The sequence below is a fragment of the Ambystoma mexicanum genome, chromosome 14 (assembly GCF_040938575.1).
Source record: "Ambystoma mexicanum isolate Mex_15411 chromosome 14, UKY_AmexF1_1, whole genome shotgun sequence".
NCBI lineage: Eukaryota > Metazoa > Chordata > Amphibia > Caudata > Ambystomatidae > Ambystoma > Ambystoma mexicanum.
In genome coordinates, this window is record NC_090940.1 from 632,417,460 (window position 1) to 632,442,785 (window position 25,326).

At 48.2% G+C, this 25,326-nt stretch overlaps 1 protein-coding gene across 1 annotated transcript in view; it reads left to right on the forward strand.

Moving 5' to 3' along the window:
* The window catches only part of AMN (amnion associated transmembrane protein), a 94,936-nt gene that overhangs the window by 60,633 nt on the left and 8,977 nt on the right, over positions 1-25,326 (forward strand). Inside the window, exons 8-11 of the mRNA XM_069638109.1 lie at positions 823-905; positions 2,994-3,180; positions 9,305-9,476; positions 11,347-11,467. Coding sequence (XP_069494210.1) covers positions 823-905; positions 2,994-3,180; positions 9,305-9,476; positions 11,347-11,467 — 563 coding nt within the window. The remainder of the gene's footprint in view (positions 1-822; positions 906-2,993; positions 3,181-9,304; positions 9,477-11,346; positions 11,468-25,326) is intronic.

Genomic DNA, 25,326 nt, shown 5'->3' on the forward strand with positions numbered 1-25,326 from the left:
ATTATCGAGAGCAGTATAGTCCTGACAACCTTGTGGTTGGAGCATTGAGCCCTGTTTTCAAAACACTAAGATAGTTATGGTGGGTTTAATAAGACTTGGAAAAAAACCTGTGCTCAAAACTCAATATATAAGAGCTACAAAATTAGAGAAATGTCTAAATATTTATACCCAGATCTTTTCTTTTGCTGTGAAGGCCCAATCAAAGGGAACAAAGTTGGAGGCGCAATGAAGCAGCGGAAGCTATGCCGCTATACATGTGCCAGAGCCTGCCAAATTCTTACTCTGAATGGATTTGGCTTGCATTTTGGGGTCACATTATGTAGCTACTGAAACGAGGCAGAGATTTTACCTCAGTGGCATTGTTGAGACACCTGCTATGGCCGTACACCACCACTTACACCCACCATCCTCACTGCCCTACAATAAAAGGAATTTAAGTGAGGTGGAAGGATTCAGGCTGAAGGTGCAGCACTGATGTGTCTCCACTATTCAACCCCTGCCCTTGCTTTGTCCAAAGCCATTTTCTGTTTCTTGTTATGCGGCAACTCAACCCCTCACCGTGTTTGGAGGTGGAACTCATCATTGTGGCTTACAGTACTGTGTGTAGCTGGGACATGGAGAAAGTTTTTTGTTTTGCATGCTTCAAATTCAGGTCTGCCAAGGGCTTGGACCGGCCAAGACCTTTTAAGGCGGCACTCTTCAACACTGGAACCCGATTGCTACCCGTTAACGAGCTTCCATTTTCTTGTTGAACTTCATTGTGTTGCGACTTTCGTTTTTTCATGTATCGCTCACAGTTTTCCTTCTCCATTTGAACCCTAGGAGCCACTGTTTCACTGGAATACACTCCAAATTTCGACATCGAGACATATCGGAACAGACTGCTGCATGGCTTCCTGAGCCTGGTACTGTATGGTTTTCATAGTGAAACAAAATATGATTTGATATGTATTTAAAAACAAGTGATGACACTATCTAAGAAAGGATCTCGATAGATCATATATGACAGGTGTCCAGCTCTGTGCTCTGCTCCATTCAGGAAAACCTCATCAAAATGGCAGTAAGGTGGATAATCATGTGGTGAGCTTGCTTTCGCATGTCTCACTGCATCTGTGCAATTTGTCCGGCCCATAAACACAAGTCAGTTAGAAATTTTTTTTTAAAAAAAACACAGTTGCAAAGCAAAAATAGATCTCATTTGTAATCTTGCTAAACCCACATAATTAAATCGGAATAGATTTTATCCCAAAAAAAAATCCATCATTTTGTAAATTTACAAAACGTGCCAATTTATACATTTACAATTCGAGGTAATTTGGGGAGGCGGCTGTATATGTGCGTAATGGGGCCAATTGAAGGGAATAACAGATGGTGGGAGTTTTGCAAAAGGTGGGCACGAGCAGCTGCTAACCCCCATATTTAGTGAGAACATGCTTAATAGGAAAAAGGGAAAACTGTTTTTGGATGGCGATGCAGATTCTTCCGTCGCTTTATTTGATATAATATTTTTGAACTAAAGTCACCATACAGGCTCAAACAATGTTCCAGGCCCAAAGAGATTGTCAGTTAATTTCTGCCAGAGAATGTTGTCCAAAAGAAGTATATCTTTTTAGATGGACAAAGGGTGTAAGTAATCTTGCAAAGGTCCATAGGTTTAAGAAGCGCTGTAATTTTGACCCTCTAGATGTTTAGATGACTCTTCAAAGCAAGGAATATTGTGGGAAGACTACGAGCAATGCATGGAAGTAGCTGCGATTGCGAGGCCTCAAATCCAGCTTTCACTGGCACTCAGTCAATCATGGCCTTTATTAACAAATTTCTAGTTGCCTCTTCCCCATTCCTCTCATCTACTCTTTAGAAAGATTTCAAGTGTGCTATCCACACTTTTTAAAATCCCATTGCCATCTCCTTGTTTTGCCACTGGGCAAAATATCTCTCTGCTCAAAACGGAGCAGGCACACATTCGAGACCCGGGTCCATGAAACGCAACATGACTTGAAATCTATTGGTTGAACTAAAAGGCATCATACACTACATTCCAAGCCAAACTCCGGATCCCAACCCTATGCTGAAGGACACTTAAGGAGAAGCCTTTGTCATTTCCGAGGGCACAAAATCCGGCCAGGGCCCTCAAAAATCATTCCATTCATCATCCATGTTAGTTGCATCAGGAAAGTCCTAGGATCATGGGGAATGGTTATGGGCAATGTTGGTAAAATTTGCGACCAATATTGTAATTACCCCCAACAAACTTTTATGTAATATCTAAATTCCGAGGCATGAATCCCACTCATCTACGTGACACCTACGAGTATTGAACCCTGTTGAGTTGTAAATGGGCAACAATTGTATGGCCTTGTCTTATTTTGAACTCGTCAGTTCTAGCTCGAGAAATTGACATCATCGCTCTTGCTGTAAATCCCAATTACCAACAAAAGTACATTCCTATTACACCAATTCTTACGCCAATAAGCCACGCTGTAATACTCTGGTTAGGCCAGGGATCATCAACACGCAAGAAAGTATAATCCAGACAGGTTTTCAGAATGTCCTAAGTAAAGGGAAATAATGTCCACAGCAATTCTGTTAATGTACCGCCGTTCCAAACATATTCATTACCAATATGCCGACTTGTTCAACATGTTGTAAAATCAATAAAGAGAATAAAAAAATAAAAAAATGCCGAAACTTCCGGACGCAAATATATTCAACACTAATTCCGATTAAATCCACACTGTGCAAATGTGTGTATTTGCAAGATTCACAAAGTGCTCATTGTTTTATTATCAGTGTAATGATTATCGGCTTATAAATTCACAAAACAATTGCTTCTGTCAGGTACATGACCTCCACAAATCCATCCAAAATATTTTTCAAATGAAAATTGGCTTTTACTCAGTTGAAACGTACAGTTCAAGAAAAATACAATTGACCTGAAGGTTTTTAAGTGTTTGCAGCACATCATTTTTTTATGCTTTGTGATTTTCAAAAAGGCAAAATACGATGGGGTGCGCATCGCTCTAAACAAGGTGCTCAAATCGCAGTCTTTCCTGGGAGTCGTGCCCCGTCAAGCCGTCCCGGAGATTCAGATTGTAATAGTGGATGACAAGAATGGGTCAGAAACCGGAACCGCCGCACAACTTTTGGCCAATGACATCATGGGCGATATTAAGGATCACGGTAAGCATTTTATTTATTTATTGGTCATTTGTATGGTGCCTATGCACAAGGGTTTCAGGGTGCCACAAGACAAAAAAGGGGGGGTTGGTCAGTGGGGAAAAAAACAAAAACAATAAACGGTCCTACTAGACCTTGTGACATTCGGACCGTGCAAGTGCAGCAAAACAGTAAGTGCAGGGGAAGGGGGGAGGACAGGGGGGAGGATAGGGTGGGAAGGGATGGGGTAAGGGGGAGGGGTGAAGTGCAGGAAGGAGGGTTTTCAGGGGGTGGGCAAGTGCTGAGGGGGGGCCCAAGGAAGGCGAATACAAGGGGAAACCAGGTTTAGGGGAGCAGCTAGTACGGGGGAGGGGTGAACCAGGATTGGGCTGGTCAGGGCAGGGTGGCTCAATTAGTGTGCAGGGGTAGACTGGTCTGGGAGGGCCTGGCCCCAGTAAGACTCATAATGGACCAGGCACCAGTCGAAGGGGCAGGGGGAACATTAGCACAGGAGGGGGAGAGGGAAGGAGGAGGAGAAAATGAATATCTTGAGAAGCTTCCGGAACTTAAGGAGATCCGGCTGAAGTCGGAGAGGGGCAGGGAGACCATTCCAGAGGGAGGCCGCTGCTGAAGAAAGAGATCTACCACCCACCCCACTCTCTGCTTTGCGAACCGTCTGTTCAGTTTGAGGACCGAAGGACTCTAGCAGGGAGGTATTTAGGGAGGGAAAGTTGGATGTAGCGGGGTACCAGGCCCCAGAAAGCATTAGGGTCTTAAATTTGATCCTTGCAGTCACCAGGAGCCAATAGAGAGATTTTAGGGCTGGAGAGATGCAGTCTCTCGGCTTGAGGCCAAGGAGAAGTCTTCAGTCCTATTTTGGATTAGTTGAAGAGGGCGAAGGGAAGGAGGCAGATTGAGTAAGAGTCTGTTGCAGTAGTCCATCCTAGAGAGGACCAGAGCTCTGGAGACATTGGGCTTCTGGGGGAAGGTGAAGAAAGGTAGAATGTCCCTGAGGAGGTAGAGCAGAAAGTTGGGCTGGGGTTCTATATTCTTTCATCAACAGTCATTTTTACGACTGCCTATTCTACGAGTACACAATTACGAAAAAAGATTTTTGGAGGGGGGGTTCTCCCCCAAGCTCCCTTACCGCACCTATTTTGAACTATTCCCGACCCCCCAACCCCTTATCTGCCCTTTCCCACCCTCTCAAAATTTCAATGACATTTTTCGTAATTCAGCACTCGTAAAAAAGGCAGTCATAAAAATGACTGTCGATGAAACAACAGTATACCTGGACTTCTTTGCAAGGTCCGTGCTGTGAGGGGAGAAGGAGAGAGAGGAGACGAAGATGACCCTGACATTTTTTTCCTCACAAGAGGGAGCGTGCACCCAAGGAGTGCGGACAGAGAGTGGGAGGGAAGCTGGGAGCAGACATCCCAATGAGAAGGATCTCGTTCTTACTGGCATTAAGGCAGATATCATTAGCAGAACATCACGCCTGAATAGCAGTCAGACAGTCAGGTATGAGAGAGGAGTAGGCAGTAGAAGAGGGAAGCTTAAGGGAGACTTGTGTGTCATCAGCATAGCACTGGAAAAGAGAGAAGGTGTAGATCAAGTGGGCCAGAGGGGCAAGGTAGATATTGAAGAGCCACAGCGATGGGAAGGAGCCCTGAGGGATGCTGCAGGTAGAGAGTGAGGTGGAGGAGAGTAAAGGACCCAGTTGTACTTGGGAAGGCCGTTTAGAGAGGAAAGAGCTCAGTCATGCCAGTGCCCGGTCCGTGATGCGAAGGGTATCACAGAGTCGATTTATGAAGATGGTATAATTGACTGTGTCAAAGGTAGAGGAAAGATCGCAGAGGATCAGAACAGAGGGAGAGTTGGAATTCAGGTTTGAGAGCAGGTCATTACGGGTGTTGAGAAGCCGTGCCTCTAGATGCTCTGAAGCCAGACTGGTGGTTGTGGGTCAGTTGTGTTACAAATTGTGGGTCAGTTGGGGCATGACCAACTTCTCCAGGAGTTTGCCCAGAAAAGTGGGCGATAGTTAGCCAGGCAGGAAGGGTCTGCAGACAGATTCTTTAGGAGAGGGTGCACAAGGGAGTGCTTGAGGGTTTGAAGGAAAGAGCCAGTGTCAAAGGAATGGTTACAGAAGTCAGCCAAGGCAGGAGAGAGAGAGGAGATGTTGTCCTTGATAGTTCTGGAAGAGCAGGGGAGCACCTGTTTGGAGATTTTCATAAATCCGACAACCCTAGAGATCTGATCCGGTGCAATGGGAGAGAAGGAGGAGAGTACAGGGGAGCGAAAGAAGGGGGCCAAGGGAGGCAAGAGTGAATGGGTGGTGGGGGAAGAGTAGAGGAGAGTGGGGACAGGATGTCCTGAGTTTTGGTGGAAAAGTGGGAGGCCAGGGCAGTGCAGAGGGCCAGGAGGGAAGGGGAGAAGTGGAGACTGCAATAGGATTGGCAAGTTCCTTGCAGATTTTGAAAAGTTCAGCCATGTTGTTGGTGGCCCCCGAGAAGAGGGCTTGGACATGAGCCCTCTTCATAGAGTGGATGGAGAGTCGATATTGTCTTTGGAGCAGACGGCAGGCCAGTTTGTCAGAGGATGAGCTAGATGTCTGCCACTTCTGTTTCGCAGCTCTGCACTTGCGTTTCAGAGCAGCCAATCGGAGTCATAGCAAGAGTTGCACTTGGAGGCTGGCTTCATTCGGACCCTCATAACCAGGGGCAAGGATGACCAGCATGTTGGAAATGGAGAGATCGAGGTCAGCAAGTGCTGAGTCTTTATGGGAGTCAATGGAAGGGGTGAGAGGGTTTTGAGCTTGGGCGTGAGGTTTCATTTAAAGGGCATTAAACAGCCACATATAATTTGGGCTGCAGAAGCACTTTAATACTCACCATCTAAGGAGACCGTGTAAGCCCCAGGTAGAGTGGCGTCTGTTACTCACGTACAGAATAAACTCTTTCTTGCGGTGGATGAATGCCAGCATGCGCTTCTTGCAATCTGTCTGGGCAGGAAAAACCACCACATTAATCCATCAACACGTGAACACTACAATACAACAGTATCACTACTGTGTGCATGGTGTGATGTTGTACTTACCCAAAGTATCCAAAACATGTGTACATTTGTACTGGTCCTCTTGCGGCTGTGTTAACACACAAACACATGTGAAACATGGCACCAATGGTTTCTGTTCTTAAGCTCTCAGACCGCTCACTACGACAGAATAGTCGGATATACGCATTTCCCCACTATCAAGCAGTGTGTGGGTAGATTGACAGATACAATGTCAAGTTGCAAGCCACTGGCCCACCCTCAAGTCACTTGTCACCTCAACTTGACACATACACACAGCACAGCATTTCTCACTCGCCAAGAGTCAATTATCACTAGCCGATGGCTAGGGTCGAGGGCAGATTTTGAGCCCTGCTTCTTTAATCTATGCCGGTAAGAAGGCTCGGCTGACAGAGATCTGCGTGAAACTTGCAGTCGCAGGTTCAAATACCCAAAGGGTTGACCCAGCCTTTTTCATAGTTTGACATTGAATACCACTGAGTTGGGCAATTAAAACATATTAATGTTATGGGCATTTGTAAAGTGCACGTCCACCCGAGGGCATCATGGCGCTAGGAGCACAACAGATACGACCAATAGCAAAAGCCAAACGAACTAAAAGAGAAAGGTTTTTAAAGAGCGCCTAAACAAAAGATGTTTCTCAGAGGAAGCGGCGGTGAGTTCCACAGCTTGGCCGCCGCTCCTTGGTAGCGTAAAGCACAGGACTGGAATAAGGCACGCGCCCTGGCATGTGAGGCCAGAATTTAAGCTGCAGATATTCAGCACCATTGCTATAAAAAGCCAGGTGGACCATACACAGGGATTTAAATTCACTCGTTTCGAAACGGGAAACCAGTGCAAGGAAGGAAGCACAGGGCAGATACGAGAGCCCTAGGCAGAGCGGGTAGCAACTCCAGCCACAAGGCTTTGAAGGAGTTGCATGCTATTATACCCATTATTGCAGGAAATTAAGGAATAATTTTAGGTAATGGATAATGCAGAGTTTAGAAGAGGATGGAATCCAGCCAGGGGAGCCGAGTTGGACAATCTATTCAGTCACTGATCCTGTGCCCCCTTGTTGTGGGGTAGCAATACAGCTTAGAGCACAATTCTGTAGACTTCCCACTTACTTGAGCCTTTAACCCAGACCAGTGGCAACTGGACCAGGCCATACCTTGCGATCAGCAGTGTCCTTGCAAAAGGTCTGAATTTGAGTAACTGGTATAGCTAAAACTCAAGTGTGGCGGCTGTGGGATCTGGCCATAAAGGGCGGCACAGAGGGCGGGTGAACGGGGGTAACCCCACTTCCTCCACGTCCATCCTACGTCACATCCTGTTGCCCAACGCGGGACCCCAGAGTACTTCTTATGCAGAGTGTGTACATTGGGGTGCGGCCACCCGCAAGAGAACATTCACTTTGCCAAGCGAGTCTTCAGGCGGAAAGGGGTGGACAAAGTCTGCCTGGTCTCCTTTACGGTAATTGGGGTTTGCAAGAGTTTTCAAACACATCTTGAGGTTCTACTAGGGCTGAGTTTAGGGGCTAGAGGCACAGCCCCGGTTCTAAAGTTGTATGTGCACTCGCAATACCCTCCTTCCATTATATAAAAATAACCAATGGGCAAAGTCGGCTAGTGGCATCCCCTGTTTGGGCTTAAATTTTATTGGTATGAATTTAATTAGGAGGGACAAGCCCTCCAAAGTGACAGAGAGGGTCCGTGGTGATCTGGTCTAGCCAGCATTGCCTGAGAATAAACATAAAACACACACAAAAAGTACAGAACATTTAAAATGTGTACAACACCACAAATTGACATGTTTTAAATGACTCACTTAAAGGGTTTGTTTTCTGCATGTTCCATTCGTGTTCTTAGTTCTACGCACCACTCTTGTTTTATCAGGTGAAAAGAAGGTTTATAATAGAGATTAGTACCCGGCGAGAGTCCAGCAGAATGCAACAGGCGGGGGGCGTCGCAGCCCCTCAGCCAATGAGGAGGCTCGAAGCGGGGCCGGTCCACTGCTTTAATGGCACAGACAAGGTAAATGGTTGTGATAAATGCGGTTACAGGCATCTGCAGAGCATTTGGAGAGATTGCTCCAGTTGCTCGGTCATATTTCTCTGTTGCGATCATCCGAGATATCCCATGAACTTCCTAACGTTGGTGCGTTGCGTCTTGTTGCTCAGCCCGGTAGAGTTTTCACGCCACCTCTGATGTATAGGAGTATTGCCAGAGACATTCAGAGCGATACATTATACTCTATTTCAATACTAATAAGATGCATAAAACAAATAAATAAATGCTTACATTTCAATAATAGGAATAGATCCTACGCATTTTGCCAATGAGGCTTTTAGTGAGCTTGTGACTGTATGACCTGCCCGCACAGATCTTTGCAGTCCTTGCGTTGATCCAGTAGTGCAGCTGCCGAAGGAAAGGCTCATCTCAAAAGGGAACTTTGAACTGGCCCCAGAAGGCACGAGCGGTTCCCCCTAATCATGGCCCTAAAGTGTCGAGGAACTAGCGGTTCCAAGCAGTGGAAATTGACCGCCCTCAGCCTTAGTCTGGGATCCTTCGCCTGGCTCTTGGGATATCGCCCTATTCTGCCGATCCCCAATACCTATCTTGAATCATGTATCCAGAGACCACCCTAGAAAGAGCGATGGCCCGGCTAAGACCTTATTTTATGGTCCACCATAACATGAGTGGATTGAGTCCGGGGCCATGCCAGCTACCAGGGTCTGCCCCCATGCGTCTCTGGCAGAGGTTCAATGTTTATGACATACAACTTCTTTGCCGTATTGTTTTTTTTTCTCCCCTTCACCGTTACTCTCTAAAGAATTGACCGACCGTCTTATGACTATTTTAGTGTACTAGAATCGCTGTGCTGGGAGAGGGCTACCTCTTTCTAGCTGTTCACGGTTAAGCATGACCCTCTTCCATTGAATCCTCATCTGTTGGACTATATGTACATCTGACATGGGGGAGACAACGGCAGGGTGGGTTTCCATAATTCACAAATGGTCTAAATGTGGGACTGGTGGTGCATCTGGTTGTGTACTCCTAACTATTGCTCGTTTCCTGGTCTTCCCTCCACACAGGTGCATCTTTTGGAATTGTGAAGGGAACGGTACAGATTGCTACGGGCAGCCACCTCAGTGGACTGGAAGGAAGCAGTGCAGGCTCAGGGTTGATTGCCACCTGTGTTGTCGTGGTTCTCCTCCTTTTGCTGACTGGCGTGCTCCTCCTCCTTTATAGGAAGCACGGAACAAGGTAAGAGGAGGCACAGCCGGATTAAGCGTCTTCCTGCATTTGAGTTGGACAGAGGAGCCTTGATTTCAAATAACAAATCATTTTTTATAATCTGACCTCTAGAGATGAAGAGCAGTCAATACAGTGCAAATATTGTAAAAACATCAAAGGTAAACTGGAGGTATGGTGAGGAAAAAGGCAGTGTCCAGTGGCCTCCAACTGGCAGCCAGTTTCCACAAAAAGTCCCTCAGCAAGGCATAGATGATTGGTTGAACGAGGGGTGATCTATTCAAGGAACCTGAACACTAAGTACACCCCTAAACTGACTTGAACCAGAACTTTACTTGGCCCACCACCACTCTTGATGCAGAATTTGTATTGAATATTTGTGGTTTTGCGCTGGCCACGCGACTCCATTCCCTTATGTAGCTGAGGTTACCTTAATATGTCTTTGCATCTGTTCTCTATAAATGGGGGGCAAGCTCCCATACCCCACTTGCTCCCAGACAAAGAGCAAAAACATTGTAAACCCACCAATGGTAAGACATGCCAGTGGTCAAGCAGTGGCTGACAGACACAATTAAGCTCCTTCTCCAAGCCGCAGTTTCTTTTCAGATGGAATATTCTATCAATGATAGCAGTCCACCTGACACCCACCTCCCCCTCGCCCACTCCCTTTCAGGACTTAGGGCCTATAATTGGTGCTGATAGTCGCAAACAGGGATTCATATTAGCTTCCTTGGCTGACCTGTTGGTAGCAGTGATGGAGCGGTTAAGGCACGATTTTCCAGTGGGAGCAAGGTGGCCAAGACCAGCTATCAATTTGCATAAATGGGAGCCCAAACAGTGGTAGCGTTTACATGCTTCCTATCTCTTTTAGCTGTGTTGTGCAAAATGTATCCAGTGCAAGAAAGTGTTTATATGTTCTCAAGCCCCTGGGTCTATAGGGGAAGTATTTGCTACACAATAACAAAGAGGCTAATGTACTCAGCAGAGCAGGCACACAAAGACCCAGAGGTGTCCACGCGGGGAATGAATGCAGATTCAGTCAGGATGGTCCACTGAGCCTGGGAGCCTTGGTCCCACCTGGATTTCTTGTAGTCGACCTGGGAATTGTGTGTCTGTGATGGGATGCTGTGTTGTCTTTTTCAATATGCTGGAGTATTAGTTCTGGTGGTGACTGATACAGTACTGAATGACACAAAGAAATTAACACATAAGGAGGTGTGCTCGCCGGAGTGTGGGCACCACGACAGTGGCTCCAGGTGCCAGACACAGTTGGACAACAAATAGACCACAGGTTCAGACGTTTTTAGCATGTAATATTTGCGCCTGAAGCAGTAAAAACCATCAACACATGCATATAATTCAATTGCATATACAATGCTAGTAAGTGGAGTACTTGATGTATAGAAAGGTAAGGGACCAACGCCACACTGTTCCCGACACAGCGGAAAACAAGGAAAATGAAAGATCTGCTCCCTAGTTTGAGTGTGAGTACCAGAGCCAGTGACACAAGCATATATAGGACAAGGGTTTTACACCACAAGTCACTGCCTCAAAATGGCCCATGTACACTGCGGGCCGGTGGACCTGTAGAGAAAACATAGAAGCGCACACTTGCGGACAAGTGGCAACTTGAGTTTTGGCTGAGCCGGCACAAAGTTATGGTGCTGAGACTAGGCCACAGAGGAATGTAAATGGGGGTCTTTTGGACCCATAATGCCCCACACCATTATCTCACACTCATGTTGCTTCGTTATATAGCCCTGTCTCCCACATTCGCACTCTGCCTTACACCAAAGTACATTGCTCTTTACTGCGCCCCGTGCTAATGACGCAAAGTTATGAGAGGGCCAAACTTAAGTATTTCCTCCCTTTCTACCCCAAGGTTTCAAACATGGAGTATAACGAAGTTCTGGAGGAGAGCCTCTGATCTGGGACCCGTTCCAGGCCGAGCAGACAAAGGATTTGACAATCCTATATTTGATGTTGAGACCCACGCGACAACCGTAAGTGCCAGACTCGGTTTATTTCTTAATGTCTAATGTTTTTACTTTTATCCTTGAAATCTCCAATGAGCACATGGTCACTGTCTTTCATGTAAAGACACAAAGTACCATTATAAATTCCAGACCAGTCTTCCTCAGTGTCTATATTCAACCTATGGCCTACCTTAACAATCCTGTCTGTGAATATATAGTGAGTGCGAGCAAAAGCACCTGACCTGCCCCTCCTAACGGTCAGTGGTCCAGCCTAAGGTCTTCCTTTCTGTCCTACCCCATAATCAGTAATGAATTGGCAGTTGGTTGGTAGAAGAAAGCTTTGAGTGACATGAATATATATGACCAAGGAACGTAGTAACCATTGGTTGCAATATGATTTTCACAATGAATTCTGGTTCTGTCTAGTTGTTGCGGACCATCCTGACACTTCCTCTAATTTACTAGAAAATACCACCATCTGTTAAATCCCCTCTAACCCCATGTTTGGATGAAGCCAAGGACACTATGAGCAAACTGGAACGGTTTACCGTAGAAGATTGAGTTAGATTCATAATGGCCACCACACTGCGACACGCTGATGTCTGGGTGATGGTACATTACACATTTTGTATGGCCCAACCACATGGCTAATGGGCATGTGTGTCACCCAAAGCAAAGTGATCATCTGACTAACCAGCGACACTTCACTATTCTGCTCGGGTTGTGTTACAGAGGCCTTTAAAAACACACCAACTCTCAAAGACATTTGAAGAGGTTTCGTTTTCAGAATAGCTAAGGGGCGTAACACTCAATCTCGTCTAGTGAAGGGTGTTCCTTCTATAATCCCGGCGTCCCACAACCCCACGATGGTCACCAGAGATTGGTAACCCCTACTATCGTGAACAGAGTATAGCACATGGGCAACGCGCTGGTCTTGGACGCAAGACCACGCAGAGCAGCAGAGGTTCGAATCCCGGATCCGCCCTTAGAAACCCATCTCTGGTATGGTATTAGGCGCGTTATAAAAAAACAATCAAATAAATAAAACATGTACAATTCTGGTGATGGCCTAAAACCAGTCTAGCACCTCACACCACTATCCACCCTAGTACTCGCACTCCACCCACTGCTTCTCTCCCAGCCCCCCTCCTTTCACTTCTACAGTACCCTTTTCATTCCCTCCCTGCTTTCCTGTATTCATCTAACCCACTTCACATGCACATTCTAGCCCAAATACCACTCTCCCCTACCAAGCAATACCCCATCTTCTACAGTCCTTCAGCAATTCTCCACCATGGTCCTTTGTTCTGTCCTTCCTCGCCTGGTCCTAATCCCGAATATCCCATGCTTTCTTGCCCTTCCATCTTATCCTCCCCTTCCCTCTGCATTGGCTCTCTCCATTCCGCTGGTTATCCAGGCCAATCGCTGACTGTCCTATTCCCCGGGGTTGAGTTACAAGCAAGGAAACATACAAAAGGGATGTTAAGTGCTGCCCCTTTTTTGTATGTGTCCGCAGTTCTCATGCAGTTGGAGCCTGCAGCGTTTAATGTCACAGTTCGTGTGAGAACTTTCCGGCTGGTTGAAAAGGCTGGCTCAGTGTGGGTGCCACTGTGCAATGTCTGAGTGTCCGTACCCAGCTGGAGCACTCCCTCTTTGCCGCATGCTGGCATTGAGCTGGTGCATGTAGCAGCCTGCCTTGTTCAGGCTGATGCATAGCCTATTCTGTTTCTTGTACGCTCAACTCTACCTGTGGCTTGGTTGCTTGCTGGCTGTCCCACCATTAAGGTTGCTGATCCTGGAAGTCCTGTGCGACAGAGAGAAAGAAACAGAACGGTGCTGTGCAGGCATGGGTTGTGTGAGGGGTCAGAAATGAGAGGCAGACAACTGTGTGAAGGTTATTCATAAGATGCCATTTTATTAATCCAAAAGGGTTTGATATACGTTCACTTTCCCTACCCTAACAAGGATTTCCCTGCCTAAAGACTAAAGGAACATTCTAACAAAAGGAATCTGTCCCTCACACTTGTACATACAATAAAACGTAAAAAGGTGATATATGCAAATCAGTTATGTTCAATACCTGATGACTGTTTTTCCTCCTGGGTGAGATCCCCTTCCCCAGATTCAAACATGCTTGTCAATGAAGAGTTCAAAATAAGGAAGTTGCGTCTTCCAATAAAGTTCTTGCTGCAGTAAGTCTCTCACTTTGACTTGACCAACAGTTCCAAATATTCAACAAGTCTCATTTCTTCACTGGTGGCAAAGAGTTCCACACAACTGCTTTTCAGAAAATAAGTGCACTTCCACAGTTCATCAGTATCAACAAAAGTGCATCTGTCCGGATAATTCCGCAACATTTCAGTAAATACTTGCATCATCAATATTGATTTCTCACGATGATTCTGCAACGGATCATAATGTACTTTAGTGACCTTGTCACTTCAACGTTTTTAACCACACCACAGTTCTTTAATACTTTTGACCTGGTCCACTCACCTCCCAGGTCTACAACTACAAGGTCCCTTGCCATGGTATACTCACCTGCCAGGACTAATGAAACAACTAACACTACTACAAATACTTCTGTGCAGTGGCGGTCGCTTACGTAGGGCAGGGGGGGGCGCCGCCCCCACCTCCCCGCCACAGAGAGAAGAAGAAGAGACAACGCTTTTTCTTTTTGTGCCGGCAAAATTAAATCAATGTTTTTTTGCAGAGCAACATAGTATGCTGGGCTGTCAGCCCTGCTCTGCCCAACCTCTAGAGCAGCAGGGCGCGTCCGGATCTACGTTAATTGTCACCATGTAGAGTGTGTGGAGCTCGAAGCTCCATTCATCTTGTTGATTCCAGACTTCACTACAAGGCCACACCATTGCTAACCCTACTCCAGCAAGGCCAAAGCATTGCTGATCCTGTCCCAGCAAGGCCATTGATCCAGAGAAAACCCACTAAAATCCCATTAAAAAAGGGAAAAGCTGTGGTACCTTTTGCATCCTGAAATCAGACTAGCTTGCTGCCCGCTACCTGCATGCCCGCTGCAACCCTGCCATCCGGTGACCAGAATTGCCCAGCTGTTTGCTGTAAGGCGCGTCCGCCGTGTGGTGACCAGACCCAGTTGGCTGTTCCAAAATTCCAAACCTAAGCGTGGAATGTGAGTATCTCCCCATCACAGGGAAACACATAGTCCCCCCATCTTGACCCTTTTGTCTGTATTACACTCTCTAAGCAATCCTATTTATACCCTGGTAACTTGTTAAAAGTGGTAGAATTCTCTGTGCACCCTGTCCTTGATTTCTAAGTGCTAGCGCCATTACTCTTTTCATTTCTGTCTGGTGTAAATCCTAAGCCTTTAGTTATATTTTGAGTAATAAAACTAATTTCCAGTTAAAGTTGAGCACTAGGGTGGTAGGTTAGACCTCGCGAATCAACTTTGGAGCTTACTGTGTTCCTCTTTAACGATATAGTCTAGATAATTTAGTTTAGGTAACATTTGCCTTTCTTTCAAAACCGACGTTTTCATTTGAACTGCTCTATTTTCCCTAAAACTGAACCCCATTCCACCCCGAAAATCTCATCCAAATCTTAAGCTACCACCTTTCTTTCACTTTGATATTGTCCCTGTGATATATATCTGTCCCCCAGACCAAAAACCGCATTGCGATTTTCAGTATTTCACCCGTTTTTATAAAACACTGTTTGGGTCATTTTAAACGGGAATTGAAAGGAAATGCAATTTTCCCACGTGTCATTCGGCTGCAGTATGTTTTAACTTTCCACTCGTTTTCGAATTGTATGCGTCTTGTTGATTCATTGCATTGTGATTACTAGTGTTTATGCATTGATGCCATTGTGAGAAATCATATTTGCTTCACACATTTAACCGCACATTCATTATTTATTTGCCATTTCTGAGTGCCATTTCATGCTATTGCAAAGGGATTTCAACTCTGTTTTTCCTCTTATTTTGTGAGGGAAGGTCGGATTTTGATTCCGTTTGCTGCCCCTCATTCCTGACTACCTGCTGCTTCTCTCTATCCACTCAGAATCCGATTATTTGTGGGTTGAGGGAACAGTGCAGGGGGAAACCTTTCCTTGGGTGCTGTCTATCCTAATTCAAAAAGTGCTCCTATTCACTTGTACTCTGTTTATGTTCTAGGAGAAGGGTAACCAAGTGTAGTGCTTCCATTTTCATTGTAATCGCCCCATATTAAAATTGTATGATTTCTTTTGAATTTAAAAAATAAATAAATATTGCAATTTCACCAACCGGCCTGGTTCATGGTCCATAGTGACCCTGGGTATTTGAAAGAAGGGGTGTGAGACGAGTTGTGTTCCATCTCAAATTGAATCCACATAAAATAAGGAGAAAGGCATCTCAGTTGTGCGCTACATACTAGGCTGAGACCAAGGTGTGTCGCCTGATTGAAATCCTTAACACATGGGAGACATACACATAGGTGGAGATTTCCCACAAGTCGCCATTTTATTAAATACGGGGTGAGACAAACGCCTACCTTTCACTGACCTAACAGGGATTTCCTTAACTGACCAACCAAGGCTAAAAGAAAATGACCTAATGGCCAAAAGTATCTGTCCCTCACTCTAATACATACAACAAAATCATACAGGAATTGTCGGTTTCAATTTCACAAAATAACATATATCAGTTATAAACAAGAATTCTTGTGAACAGCATGGATTCCCTTCCCTTGGATCAATTCATGATGTTTCAAATCAAAGTTAAATGTCAGGAAAGTTCTTTTCACTAGCCAGGTTCCACTCCAGATATAATACAAAGTTCTTTTTATTGAAAGGGGCGTGGCTTGGCAGCCATGGAATAGGCTGCTCTCCTTCCGAGCTCTTGCATCCGTCCAGCGAGCCGAGCAAAGCTCAAGCTTCTAAATATTGCAAACCAACATGAAAAGAAGATGAATGCAGCATGAAATGGAGCGGACCCCGTTGAAATTCACCGAGAGCTGATTATGCAAGGAAATCAAAAGTTATGGAACGTTGCGGTCCTGGACAATAGCCGCCGATCCGTAACCAAAATGGCCGCCGGCCCCGAACAAAGGAGACACCAAGTCTAATGGCAGGGCTGGGCTACAGAAGCGAAGCGCCCAAGAACTGGTGCCTTCATTGAAAGTGCTGACTGTGATAGTGTAAGAGGAGCACACCCGGCGAGTACACTGGCGAGTTGCATGCCCCTGTGCACTAACAATACATACATAGGGGGGGCGTGGCCAGCAGCACAATGGAGCGGTCGTGAGTTTGATCGGCTCCGTGACCGCCGCAAATATCCTGTCGTTTATAGCCTGATTCCTGAGAGTTCTATACACTTCTGACACCTGTATCGATAGCTGACGCACTGGGGCACCATCGGGAGCGAAACGGAGAGGGCTCCCGCGCTCCCAAGATGGCCGCTGCTGGCACGTGATGCAATTCGGGGCCTGTCGGTCTGCGGGGAGCGACGTTACTGCAAGCGGACCTGACGGAAATCGCCGGACCATCTCTGGGCCATGAGGAGCTCTATGGCCGAACCGGGAACACTCTCTTACCGCAACATCCAGCGAGGCCGGTGAGTGGCCACAGTCACCAGCCCAAACCCACGCATTGGTAAACCCGAGGTGGAAGGCCTTCTCCGAGCCACACTTGCGAGAGACCTCGGCTGGAAAACTCGCCTGACCGGGACTGCCGTCGCACACGCTGTCCTACCCGACCCACTGCAAGCATCGGTCCCTCCCGGGCGCACATAACCCCGCAAAACTGCCTCCCTCCAAGGATGGGCAAAGACAAATTGAAAAAAGCCTCTATGCAAAGCAAGATGGACCAATTTGCGGTGGCCCAGGCCTCGCAGTCTCACACACCACAGACACTCCGCGCCCCCCCCCCCCCCCCCCCGAGGACGAGACTACCCTCTCCTTGAGAGACCTGATGGCCGCCATCGCCAGCTCCGACTCCTCGATGGAGATGAAAATTGACAGTATAGCGGCGGATGTCTCCTTTCTGCGCCACGACTTGCAGAAACTCTCCGCTCGTACGGGGGAGGCAGAACAGCGCATCTCGGGGACTGAAGATAACATTAGAGGCATTAATCAACAACTCTCCCAGACACTAAATCGTCTGAAAATGTTAGAGGCCCGTGTGGATGAGGCGGAAGGAAGATCGCACCGCAGCAATATACGCATCCTCGGCCTCCCGGAGGGGGAGGAAGGGCCCAGTATGGAGCTCTTCTTGGAACAATGGTTGGTGGACATCTATGCGCCTCACCCCTTCTCGAAGTTCTTCTTGGTGGAGAGAGCTCACAAAATGCCATCGGGCAGGCCTATACCAGGCGCACCACCCAGGACGATCATAGCCAGATTCCTTAACTATCGGGACAGAGATGCACTCCTTCAAATGGCCCGCTCTAAGGGTACAATCACCCATAACGGCTCCCGAATCGCCTTTTTCCCTTACTACACCCGGGAGGTGCAGAGGGCAAGACAGTCGTTTGAACCACTGAAGAGGCAACATTTCCACATGAAAGTAAGATACGGACTTCTGTTTCCGGCCCAACTCAAGATCCGCCACAGGGGAACCACAGTTCACTTAACGGATCCGAAGGAGGCCTGGAGATGGGCGGAAACGCACATTGAAGGGGACTGGACAGCAAGACCAACAGATCAGGGAAGGAGACCACGGCCTGGGGCGGATCGCCCCCCTCCCGGGGGGCACCCGGAGGCCCAGGAACCAGCGATCCTGGAACAAGCGGCAAACCCCACCAACTGAAGCGAGGGAAACCAACAAACACTAGGAAGTGATGGAATATCGAACCGAAGAGAGGCCGACCTCATAAGTGGACCCTAAGAACTATGGAATGCTCAAAGGCGGTAGGAGCTGCGGACCAGGGGGGGCCCCCTATGTTCACCTGCCAGCCAGGAACCCAGGTTTGAGCTGACACTAGTTCCGAGTGCCAACGATGTTCGGGCGACAGGTACTTCGTGTTACGCATCAACCCCTGAGCGTCCAGGTCTCTCAAAATAATCACATGTAACGTGAACGGACTGGGGTCTGGAATCAAGCAACGTCTTTTTCTGCAGTTCTTGAACAGACATTCTCCCGACGTCGCCCTGATAAATGAGACACATTTAGCTGGGACCAGCTGCACTTTCTTTCGTAGAACCAACTAGCGACTGGCCCTACATGCGGGATACACTATGGGATCCAGAGGGACTCTTATCCTGATACCTAAACGCGTCCCAGTCACATCGCTAATAGTTGAACAAGACCCCCGGGGTCGCTATGTGGTGGTTATAGGAACACTGGGACAAGAAACACTGGCCATTGCGTCAGTGTACTCCCCGCCAGGACTGGGAGAGGAATTCCTGGAGGAGTTGGTCACCCTTATGGCAAAACACCAACCTGATACGTGGATTTGGGGGGCGATTTTAATGACGTCATGTGTAATATAAAAGTTTGCATTCACATCAGGGACCGTAACCCGAACACTCCCACCAAACTAGCAAAATTTGCCTCGGCCCTGGGCCTTCGGGACGTGTGGTGGCATCTCCACCCTGTGGATGAGGCCTACTCGTTCCACTCGGGAGCACACGGGTCCATGTCCAGACTAGACTACCTCTTCCTCCCAAACACCGATATACACAGGGCGACCACGGCAGACCTACTCTCTCGAGGCATCTCAGACCACTCACCCCTCATGGCGGTACTGCCAATACAAAGGGAAATCCCCCCCGATCATGGAGGCTGAATGTCCATGTCCCCTCTGGATCCCTCCCTACTAGACAATATCACCCTGCCATTACTATCTGGGCTCCCCTGATCTTGTTGACCAACTCACGGAAGTAACTAATGAATATTTTGAAATGAATACCCCTACAGTCGATGACCCAGTCACGATATGGGAAGCATATAAAACGGTATTGAGGGGGGAGGCGATTTCCTGGGTAGCGTGTAACAAAAGGGAGCAACTTCGGAAGCTGCTGGAGGCGGAAACTGAAGTGGGCGACTGGGAAGCCAAATATGTTCGTGACCCAAACCCGGAGTCTCTCAGATCCCTTAAGGGTGCTAGAGAACGCCTTCGACACATCGAATTAGACAACGCCAGGCAAGCCCACCAAGACTCCAGGGCAAGGGTATATGAACACGGGGACAAAGCTGGGAAAATGTTGGCCTGGCTCGAGAGAAGAGATGAGGGTCAACGCCACGTTAGAGAGATCATAACCCCGCAGAAGGGGAAATGCCACTCAGACAGGGATATAGCATAAGCTTTTGCTGACTTCTATGCTACTTTGTATGCCGCCCCAGTGTCCCCTCTGGATCCCTCCCTACTAGACAATATCACCCTGCCATTCCTATCAGAACAACAGAGGGCACAACTGGACTCGGCTCTCACTGAAGCGGAGATCGCTGAGGCTGTAGCTCAATTGCAGTCGGGGAAAACACCAGGCCCCAACGGGTTCCCGGTCGAGACCTGGAAGAAATTGGGTGGGGAAAAACTGGCATCATACCTTCACAAAATGTTTTTCGGGGCCCGCGACCAGGGTGCTCTCCCGCCGGATCTGCGTAAAGCCACGATAGTTGTTATTCCCAAACCAGGTAAACCACCCGAGCAATGTGCCTCCTATAGGCCTATCTCATTACTCAATAGCAAAACCAAAATCCTTGCCAAGATCCTGGCCAACCGGTTGCGAGCGGTAATTACCTCCCTGGTCCACCCGGACCAATGTGGGTTTATGCCACATAAATCGACACGTATGAACTTGCGGCGCCTCCACCTATTGCTGGAAAGGGCCCCTATCATAGACAAACCGCTTGCACTACTTGCCATAGATTTTGAAAAGGCGTTCGACTCGGTTCGCTGGGACAGCCTCTGGGAAACAATGCGAAGAATGGGATTTGGGGACAACTTCCTGGGATGGGTAAAACTCCTTTACACAGCTCCCCAAGCAGAGGTGAAGGTAAATGGGTGGCCCACTGAACTTTTCCCCCTGGGCAAGGGCACACGGCAGGGATGCCCCCTGCTCCCCCTTCTCTTTGCCCTCGCGATAGAGACACTCGCCCTGTGTCTCTGCCAGAGCAGGGACTGGTTGGGATTCAGGTAGCCGGAGGGACACGAAGACAGGGTGTCTCTGTACGCGGACGACCTCTTGATATACTTGGGTGACCCGATACAAACCTGCCCCATAGTAACGCAAATGCTCATCCGATACGGAGAATTTAGTGGGCTGAGAATCAACTGGGACAAATCTATCCTGTTCCCGGTGAAGGGCGGTACACTGGCTGTCCCCCAGGAATGCCCATACAAGGTGGAACCAATCGGCTTCCGGTATCTTGGGATTTGGATATTGGAGGACCTGACGCGCTACGCAGCCCATAACCTCCAGCCGATCATGGACCGTTTTAAAGACGATGTCCGCCACTGGAGGCTTTTCCCCCCACACTAATGGGCAGAGCCGCCCTTTATAAGATGATCACCCTGCCCAGATTCCTCTATGTATTACAAAATGCACCACTGGAGATTCAGGACGCCGAATTTGACCGCCTTGACTCCCTCCTTAGAGACCTCATATGGGGAGGGGGGACAGCCTCGTATTGCACTGGCTACACTCTAGAGATCGGTTTGGGAGGGGGGTATCGGCGTCCCCTGTCTCGGAGCTTAATACTGGTCCTCTAAACTGGCAGTGGTTAATGACCTATTGCATGGGGATAGGGAACTCCCGCACATAAAGGCAGAAATTGCAGCCATCCACGACACTGACCCATTACCCCTGCTCTACCAGCCCCGCCACAGACCCCTACCCCAAACAATGGCAACACATGTCTCAAGGGTCTGGAGATGGGCCCACGCCTATGTGGGATGGAAAGACAAGATCACCACGGCACAACCTCTGTGGCTCAACAGTAACCTGGCCGTACTGGGGTAACTCAGACCATGGCCCAAATGGGTGGAGGCCGGAATCACACGGATTGGGGATGTCTTGATAGATGGGGTAATCGCCTCCTTTGTAGCATTGCAGCAGAAATTCCAGCTTCCAACGACCGAATGCTATCACCATACCCAACTGACTCACGCCCTACGAACACATATCCAGTTGGACCCCGCTATTCCCGAGTACACACCCATAGAACGTAATATACTCCCAGCACATATCCCTACTAGAGTCACCTCTATACTGTATAATGCTAGTCCTCCTTTGCTACTCCGGAACTCCCTCGTCTTAAATCCAAATGGGAGGACGATGTGGGAGCCATAGACCCAGAGGACTGGATCCAGATCCTAATGCATCGCAGGGAGATTGCTATCTCCTCCAGACTCCGCTTGGTCCAACTTAAAATCCTTCACAGAATATATTACCCAAGAACCATGATGCATGGCTGGAAACGTGCCCCAAACCCGAACTGCCTCCGGGGGGCGGGGGGGGGGGGGGGTTGGTACATTCATACACATCCTCTGGGAATGTCCGCGGATCCAGACTTTCTGGGGGAAATGCTGCAATGAACTATCCAGGGTGCTAGGCCGCAATATGACAATGGACCCGAAGGTGTTGCTGTTGGGCTCTCCCGATGAGAACACTACTGATAAATGGGAAGGAATGCTCCTATCTATGGCCACAGGACTGATGAAGCGGAACATTGCACAAAAATGGGGAGCCCCAGAGTCCCCAACACTGGAACAATGGGCAGATGATATGGACACGCTCGCAATGTTAGAGCGCAGAGTTTATAAAGCAAGAGGCGGCCCGACCAAAGCTTCTAAGATTTGGGACAAATGGGAGGAGAGAGAATCCCAGTAACCTCATGAGGCCCTAAGACGCTAGACTGAACTGTAGATGGAAAGGGCGACAAATGGAGAGCATTTGACTCTTATCGTGCCCTCACTTATTGATTCGTTCCTTGAATGCTTATGTTTTGATTTTGTTTTTCTTGTAGTTTTCGTTGATTGTGTTGTTTAAATTCAATAAAATGCAATATAAAAAAAAAACAATACACAAGAGGCGGCTTCCCCGAAGAAATTGTGGTCCTGGGTGAGGACAGGACAAGTTGCACACCCAGGCCGGCCGCGGTACCGCACAGAAGGGGTTGTGGATAAGCAGTGCAGACTGCGAGATTGGCCTGGAGAGGGTGATCCAGCACGTGACTGCTGCTCTCTCAGGACGCGCTGGAGCGAAGGAGAGAGAGCAGCTCCAGGCGGACTGCGCAGAAGAAATCAATTAGGAAATGAATGCCGTGGATGATACATGTTGCAAGGCGGAACGTGTAACGCCGCCACAAGGCACAAAATAGATACTCTGTTGCAGCATCACTGCTATGAACAACGCGTTCACTCGCAGAAAGAACAGTGCACCCGGACATTGGCAGAGACAGCCTCCAGGTGACAAGCGCATAGAGGCACGGTCCTAAGACGCTGGAAGCCTGAGGGCACAGGGCGCAGGCACCAAGACAGGCTCGGCAGAGGAGCTGCACATGCAGAGCACATCTAAAGGAGCCCTGTAGCCATGTGACATTGAAAATATTAAGCTGGTATGACACAGAAAGGCACCAACTAAGTCCAAACACAAGTGCATGGGAATGAGAGGTGGTGCAGGAAGACAGACGGATCAGAGCACATCCCTGATAAATAACATAAGGACAACCATCAGAAGGACGAAATTGGGAAGCATGCCCCTCTGGAGAATACAAAAACTAATACACTACAGGCATAGTGCCCGTCACACATTGGGCTGTCTCCCCAGCAGCATTAACAGCAGACACATCTAATCCAGCTGAGCGGCACCCCAGCCGTCAGAGGAGATATACACGCGCCCCAATAACTGGCAAGGCCACTGCCCCATGGGAAGAGGTGCTAGTGCAACACACAGAAAGGGGCCGGTGGAGATCGAGCTGCGGCCCAATTATAGCACCAGGCAGCGTTGGGACCCCTGATAAACAGCGGAGAACTGATGAGCCCGAGGGCTGGGGCGACAGAATAACAGCCACGTACGGGGCAGCTTTCATATCAAGGAACAAACGAGCACGGCCAGCAGTGTCGCTAAGAGCCTGGACAACTGCAGGCCAAACTATCAGCAAAATATGATTAACAGAGCGCAACCTTGTACTGTGGACTGACAGAGCCGAGCACGCAGAGGGTAATGGCTCTCAAGGGAGGCAAAGGAAGAGGCAAGCAACCAACAATGGATATCTTCACCAAACCACACCAGACCTCAAAAACGGTCACACAAGCAACGACTACCGCACTGGAAGAAATGACCCCGTTGACAAGCTAACATCAGATTTTAGCTGCCATAACTGAACTGAAATCCTCATGGGGGACTGCATTGGCAGACATGAAAGCAACCCTGGAAACGAAGATTGATGCAGTAGGGATAGAACTGAGCCTACTTAGACAAGACGAAAGGGCGCTGGCAGAAAGAACAAGTGGATTGGAGAGCGCAGTGAAAGTTAACACAGAGGCCAGCAATGCCAACACCAAAGAGGTCCACATACTGAAACAGCAAGTATCTAACCTGGAGAACCGAGCTGAGGAGGCCGAAGGGAGGGCACGCCGCAGCAATGTACGCTTGGTAGGCCTGCCAGAAGGAGAAGAAGGCTCGGACCCCACAGACTATGTGGAAAATATGCTTATCCAGGAAATTGGGGCCGGCAAGCTCTCAGAGGATTTGCAGTAGAACGAGCGCATAGGGCCTTGACGAGGAGGCCACAACCTGGAGCCCCACCCCGGGCAAAGATATTGAACTACAGAGACAGGGAAAATATCCTAGAATTCTTCTGGAAAGGGGGAACAATAACACGTGCATCGGCGACTGTCACTGCATACCCGGATTATACCATGGTGGTACAGAGACAACGGTACAGCTATGTGGCAGTGAAAAGAAGATTGCGTACAACTGGCCTCAAATACATGCTCTTGTATCCCGCGAAACTAAAGGTCTTCCACAAAGGAAAAGCACACTTCTTCAACGCCCTGGAGGAGGTGACGGAGTGGCTGTATGCTCAAGGCATCCCGGAAGCTGGAGATGGGCAAGGAGGCGAAGGACAGGATAAGTGACCTGGCACTATGCCTCAGATTATCGGTAGTGGGGTGGGGCTCTAATAGTAAGGACAAATACGGACAAGGAGGGTGGGGGTGAAGTATAGATTTAAATATCCGAAATAATTAAGAGATGGACCTGTTGGACTGGAATATAGAACAGTATAATGAAGCTATAAGCAACAAATGCGCAAAAATTGGTACCAATATAGGAGAAATGGGATGTAGAGAACCTAACCGCAGTAGGTAGATTAGTCAAGGCGCCAATAGGGCGACACTTCCCTGCTGTGCCCTGGGTATAGGCGGAAACCACAAAAAGGCTAGATGCAGGGGTTCCTGAGATCCAGGGATGGAGCTGGGCATCAGTTGGCAGGGGGAAGGGGACGTTGGGAGTGGGGTAGTATGTTGGGGCTGGGGGATTAGGGGAGAGGGGGGAAGGATTGGGGATTTTGGGTGTTCTAGTTTGGGGGAGTTTGAGTTGGGGAACGAGCTTACACACAATAGCAAAACTCTGGACGGGGGCTGGGAAGATACTGGAGGAGGGCGGAGAGGGGCCAAAATATGAGGGACCTTAAGGTAGTCTCCTGAAATGTCAGGGGGCTCAATAGCTATTTAAAAAGAAATAAGGTGATGATGTACCTAAGAAGGCAGAAAATAGACATAGCGCTCCTACAGGGAACACATCTAACGAAAGAGAAGTTGGAGGTGCTCCAAAAGAAATGGAAGGGAACTGTCATTGGGGCAACTTACTCAGCGTACGCCAGGGGGGTTATCACATGGATGGCACCGCAAGTCCCATTCCAATTATTGCAGTCCACAGCCGAAGCTGATGGGAGGATGGTGGCAATACGGGGATTGATTG